Below are 6,000 nucleotides of genomic sequence, written 5' to 3'. Positions count from 1 at the left end.
GACAACCAGGGAAGTCCCTGACCTCAGTTCTAAATGTTCTGTGTTCTATTCTGCTATAAACCCTGATCACCTCCTCTTTCCTGCCCTGGAATGGCCCGTTCAGTTCCAGTCGCTGATGAGTTTCTTCTGGCTCCCATTTCCTGACTCTCTTCAGTTCCCTTGGAAATTGTGTACTATAAACAAACCTTCACTTGAAGAGTCCCCCAGGACCTCCACCTTCGAGGACAGCTACCAGGACTGGAAAAAAATTCTTATTCTATCATGCAACACATTAGTTATGCATTGTGTTACATGCAAATTAAGATGTGTCCACTGCATTTTTTTATCCAAGCCAACAGTAGTAAATGCAGTCTAGACAAGGTCAACTCCAAGTACAGGACTTTGCACTACTTTTCCAGGGAACTTTCTCCTAATTGCTTTCCATCTATTTAATCAGCATTTCAGTAAACTAATTCATTATTTCTTCAGTCAACAAATACCTATTCAGCTCCTCTTAGCTGCAAGGCAGTGTCCTTCTCACTATGGGGAACACAAGATGAATAGGATATGATTTGTGCCCACAAAATGCTAGTGATATAATGTTTTGTGCCACAAAAATACTATAAGATTTCAGGCAAAATAATATCTGTGCTGCCCCTATAGACAATACTTGGAAAAGTCTCAATTACAGTGTGGATTGAAGGGTAAGGAAAGTAATCTAGGTTTAGGGAAGAGTTCTTGCAAAGGCTCAGAGTCAGGACAATTCAAGTGCTACTGGGCAATCAACAGATGGTTCACTTTGGCCTGAGTGTCAAGTACATTCAGGAAAAGAGTGACAGTAAAGTTGTAATGGGAGACTGGGGCCAGATCAGGGGGCCACTAAGATTGAGGAGTTTGTCGTTTAATGAACACTTTGGCATTTTACAGGCCATGAGGGGGCAGTGAAAGTTTTTTAATCAGAAGAAAAACTTGATCACAGGCAAATTAACCTATAGAGTCACTATAAAAATAGATTGGAGCATGGAAAGATTGGAAAATTGGGGGAAGGGAAGTCTGTTCAGAGGCCATTCTAATGTGATGTGAGCTACTGAGAGCCGGAACATGGGCAGGAGATACTGAGTGCAGAACAGATTAAAAGGTTTCAGAGAGAAACTTGGCAAGTGGAGCCTTTGAGTGGGAGTGAGTAGCTTCAGTCAAATGTTATTTTGCACAATCCCCTTAATATCCAATCAACTTCCTTCATATCATAAAATATGGTGGTCCAATGTCTTGTTGAAATCAGGATGTGTCTTGCTTTTCCATTCTCCTTGACCTATCCTGATCTGTATATTCTTAGCAAGCATGGGCTTTCACTTTGCTGTTACCATCATTGCCTTTACTGTACATTTTCAACCTGCTTTTTAAAAACTGTGGTTACAAAAAAAGAGAACACATAATGTACATTTACTCTTGACAATTTTAAGTGTGAAATACAGTATTAACTACATGCACATTATTGTACAACAGACTGTGTAACAAACTTCATAATTATGGAACACCAACTCCCCATTTCCTCCTCCCTCCAACCCCTGGCAACGACCATTCTATTTTCTGTTTCTATGAATGTGATTACCTTAGAGTCCTCATATTACTAGAATCATGCATTATTTATCTTTTTTGCAATTGACTTACTTCAATTAGCACAGCTCCCTCCAGCTTTATCCATGTTCTGGAACATGAGAGGACTTCATTCTTTTTTTAGGGCTGAATAGTATTTCATCATATGTGTAATGATATATATTACCTATATACATTTTCCTTTATCCATTCATCCACTGATGAACATTTAGGTTGCTTCCACATCTTGGCTATCATGAATATTGTTGCAATGAACATGGGTGTGCAAACAACTCTTCAAGATCCTATTTTCAATCCTTATAGATGTATACCCAGAAGTAGGATTGCTGGATCATACTGTAGTTCTATTTTAATTTTTTGAGGAACTTCCACACTGTTTTCCATAGCAGCCACACCATTTTTCAATCCCATGAAGAGTTACTACCACTTTAAAAATAATCCATTTCAGAATGTTTCTGATGGCAAATATTAAGCTTATCAGTGAGTGATTTCTCAAATCACATGAAGATCATAGCATGTGATCCTCATCCAGGGCCTGGCGAACATAACAGGAGCTCAACTCCAGAACAACAAATTGAACAACTCCAGACTTTTGCTGCGTTTTCTCCTTCTCTGTGCTTCATAAGCATATACAAATGGCCCTATGATTCCATAGAACCAGATAATGCTTAGAGGCCAGAGGGCTGGAAGATCATTTTGCACAGCTCCATAATTTGGTGGGAGAAGTTATGTCATTTTTCCCTCCAAAAGGCTAGGAGTCTTTAATTTATTTAGAGAAAACTGATTCCTTTTTTTTTTTTTTAACTACCATCATCAGATTTCAGTTCTCTTTTAACTATATAGGCTCTACCCTTTTCAGCCTGAAAATATTGTCCTTGTTTTAGAATATGAAAGCAAAATAGGGCTTAGGTAGTTGGTTATATCAATGAGGTTTTTTTCCGTCAAGGGAGTAACTCTGGGTTAAACACTAGGTTAAACACCTAGGCATTTCTTACCTCTTTCAGGACCAGCTTAGGAACTATTCCGGTAAGTCATTACTGGCACCATCAGTGTAATCACCAAACAAATTAATCAGATTTGACTCTTAAAAACCTGATACTGCAAAATTAAACCCGCTCTAAAAGGACACAGATTTGGCACTACTGGGAATATTTACTCTCAAAATAATAATAGCAATTATTTATAGAGCTATGCACCAAGTACTTTCCATGCATTCTATCACAGCACCCCATTGGTATTATACCTATTCCCGTTAAACAGACGAGGTCTGAGAGCATAAATAACTTGTCTACATAAGACTGAAATTTGAACTCTAGTCTGTCAGACACTCAAAACTATGCCCTTAGCCACTGCAGTGTTACCTACAATATGCAAGGCACTGTGGTGGAATCTGTGGGGCATTTGAGAACTGGGTGACAAGCCCTTAGGTAGCTTATGCAGCCTACTACATATGACAAGTATTATACATGAAAGAAAATGTAACTGTCCAAGAAGGCATGTACTGTGTTATTTAAAGAGGTATGCTATAAATTCTGAAGCCAACAGGAACAGGAGGGAAGGGAGGGAGGGAGAGAGGGAGAGAGGAAGAGAGGAAGGATGGAAAGAAGGAAGGAAAGAGAAAGAAAAAATGAAAGCAAAAAAAAAAAAAAGCTTAAAGACATAAAGGATTATACAATAGAAGGGCACCAAACAAATCAGAAGGCATGGATTCTGGTTTCCAGTTACCACTTCCTAACAAGTGACCTTGGGTATACTGTAAATTTTATGTAATATGGTATAACTACATCATCAGGATGAGTTTACTGCTGCCCAACATGAGACAGTAAATATATCAGAAAAGTTTAATTAGGGTTGTTTAACCTCATCACATCATACATATATGTATCATATATATCATATGTATTATATTATTTTCACATTAGATGCAATGCTATGTTCTTCTCCAGTACAAGTCAAGGTCCATAACCATTTTACGAGAATCAAAGTCTCCTATGACTAATTGAAATGTTAAAGAACAGGCAAAATGACAGTTTAAAAAAAAAAAGTTCTCTTGCTTTTTAGCTTATCTCTCCCCTCCCCCAGCCTTTATTCTTCTGATTTATTCAAAAAGGAGAGCATAAAAGCATCTTATTAGCAATTCTTATCCAGGAAATATGAGCACTTAGGATTAATTGAAAGGGAACCGGGAGAAGGGGCAGTCAGAGGGAGAAGAATGTCATACAATTAAAAAATCTAGTTTAGTAGGCACACAGCTAAGAATATCATTTTGTGTATATTTGATTTATCAGATGTTTAAAACATCCTTGCAAATGTTTCATTTTATTACCTCTAAACATTTTCCCTTTCCATGAACCTTTATTCTGATGCTTAGAAATACTTGAAATTCATCTAAATTATAAGTAAGCTTTCCGAGGCAATAGAGCCCAGGGTATTACATGCAGTTAAGTTTAAATTGTTAGACTGATCCCTATTATAGTAAGCTTCTGGGGAAGGTTACTCCCAGCAGATGTTCTAAAACTGTTGATTCCCCCTCCTTTTTTTTTTCCCCCTCATAAGGAGGAGTTTTGGAACATGTTAAAGGCTGTGAGTGTGTTGATGTCCTAGTGACAAAAGCTAGACTTCTGTCAGCAGCTTTCATTAAGGTTAGCTTTTAGCCTGTGCCCTCATCATGGCCATAGATTTAGTTTCGGATTAGGAAACGCTAATCCACATGTAAATGCTCTCCATGATCCACACGTTTAGCAATCTGATTACCTTTTTTAATGTACCTTTTACCTCCTCTTGGGATCCTTAATTTTAAGAGATGTGAACAAATTCACAACATTTGCGTCTCTCCTAGTCAGTTTAACTTCTAACCACGTAGTCTATCAACGCCTAGTCCCCTACATCCAGCTCGGAGAATCCAGAACTCTCACCTGGCCTCAACACCCAGGACAGGGCCTTTCGTGTGCACAGTTCTCACGAATTAAAGAACTTGACTAACTTGAGAAGGAGATGATAAAACGTCTTCCCAAACGAGAATTGTTCATTTCAGGGTACTCTTCAGAGATGTTTTTAAGCCGCATCTGACGGGGGCAGGGAAGACAGGAACCTTCCCCAAATGTGGGGGGCTTATCTCCCGGAGATGCCTCCAGTGGGGCAGACAAACCTCCGAAGTGGGAAATAGTTTTCCCTCCACAGGGCCTCCGCGTGTGAGGGAAGGAGGGGGATGGGCCGGGGCCATCAGGGGAGAAGTCTCCGGCCTTTCCACGTCTCTCAACACCACCCCTCCCCCACCCCGCCTCCTCCTTCCCCGAATCCTAAACAAGCCAGGGGGTGGAGGGGGTGGTCTGGGGGGAAAGAGGGGCCCGGGGGCAGGCCCGGCCGGGCCGAGAGGCTGGGCCTTTGTGGCTCTGTCCTCGACGGCGGGGAGGTGGGAGGGGGGAGCCAGAGGGAGCGGGGAAGCGGGCCGGAGACCCTCAGCCGGGGCTTGACCCCCAGGTGCATCGTCCGGCCGGACCCACCCCTCCCCCCGGGGCCGCGACCCGGCCGCCACGGGGCCCCCTCCCAGCGTCTCCCTCCGCGGCCGCGCCGACCTCGCGCTCCCCAGACCAGGGGCCAGATGTAGAAAGTAGTCCCCAGGCCGGCAGCGGCGGCGCTGTCCACTCCACCGCCCCCGCCCTCTGCAGCCGCCGCCTCACTCCGCCCCCGGGCCGGACGCTCGGGCCCCCCGCCTCCTGCGAGCGGGTGTCCGTGCGCCGGCCTCTCCGCGCCCGCAGAGGCCAGCCGCCGGCCGCGCCGAGCCGCGCCACGCCGGTGCCCGAGCGGGAAGCCCAGGCTGCGCGTGTCCGGCCGCCGCGCGGAGAGCGCCCGGGGGAGGGGGCCGGCAGGCGGACAGCGGCCGCGGGGCGGCCGGGGAGCATGCCCGCCCAGCCCCGCTGAATGGCGCCTTCCCTGCGACCCCTCGCCCGGCCGCGGCCGCCAGGGATGCTGCTCGGCGCGCTTCTGCTGCTGCTGCTGCCGCTCCTGGGCCGCGTTCCAGGTGAGCGCGCTCTTTTCTCCGCCGGTGGGGCGTGAGCGGGCGCGAGTGGGCTGAGGAAGGAGGCGACCGAGTGGGTGTGTTGGGGGGGGGCGGCGGGGTCCCTGGCGGGGGCGCTGACCCCCGGTGCCTGCCCCCTCCCTGCAGCCAGTCGGGAGCCGCCGCTGGAGCGCGAGGTGCCTGCGGGCTCCGCGGGGGTGCGGGCGGCGGGGGGCGCCCCTGGCAGCGCCCGCCCCTCCCCGCTGCGCTCCCCCCGGCCGCGCGCTGCGGGCCGGCGCCCGCTGTCCACTCTCGCCCCTTTCTCCTCGCGCCATTGTCCGCGCTCCGGCCGCGTCCTCGCCTTCGGGGCCAGCCCGGGCTCCGCGCCGCCCGCCGGGGCCGCAGCG

General features: G+C 46.9%; 1 protein-coding gene across 1 annotated transcript in view; it reads left to right on the top strand.

Moving 5' to 3' along the window:
- The first annotated feature begins 5,517 nt into the window (after positions 1–5,517).
- PRTG (protogenin) overlaps positions 5,518–6,000 on the top strand; it is a 123,627-nt gene continuing 123,144 nt past the window's right edge. The window contains exon 1 of the mRNA XM_057722400.1: positions 5,518–5,617. Coding sequence (XP_057578383.1) covers positions 5,518–5,617 — 100 coding nt within the window. The remainder of the gene's footprint in view (positions 5,618–6,000) is intronic.

Source organism: Hippopotamus amphibius, chromosome 2, assembly GCF_030028045.1.
Source record: "Hippopotamus amphibius kiboko isolate mHipAmp2 chromosome 2, mHipAmp2.hap2, whole genome shotgun sequence".
Lineage (NCBI taxonomy): Eukaryota > Metazoa > Chordata > Mammalia > Artiodactyla > Hippopotamidae > Hippopotamus > Hippopotamus amphibius.
This window is presented reverse-complemented; position numbering and strand designations above follow the sequence as displayed.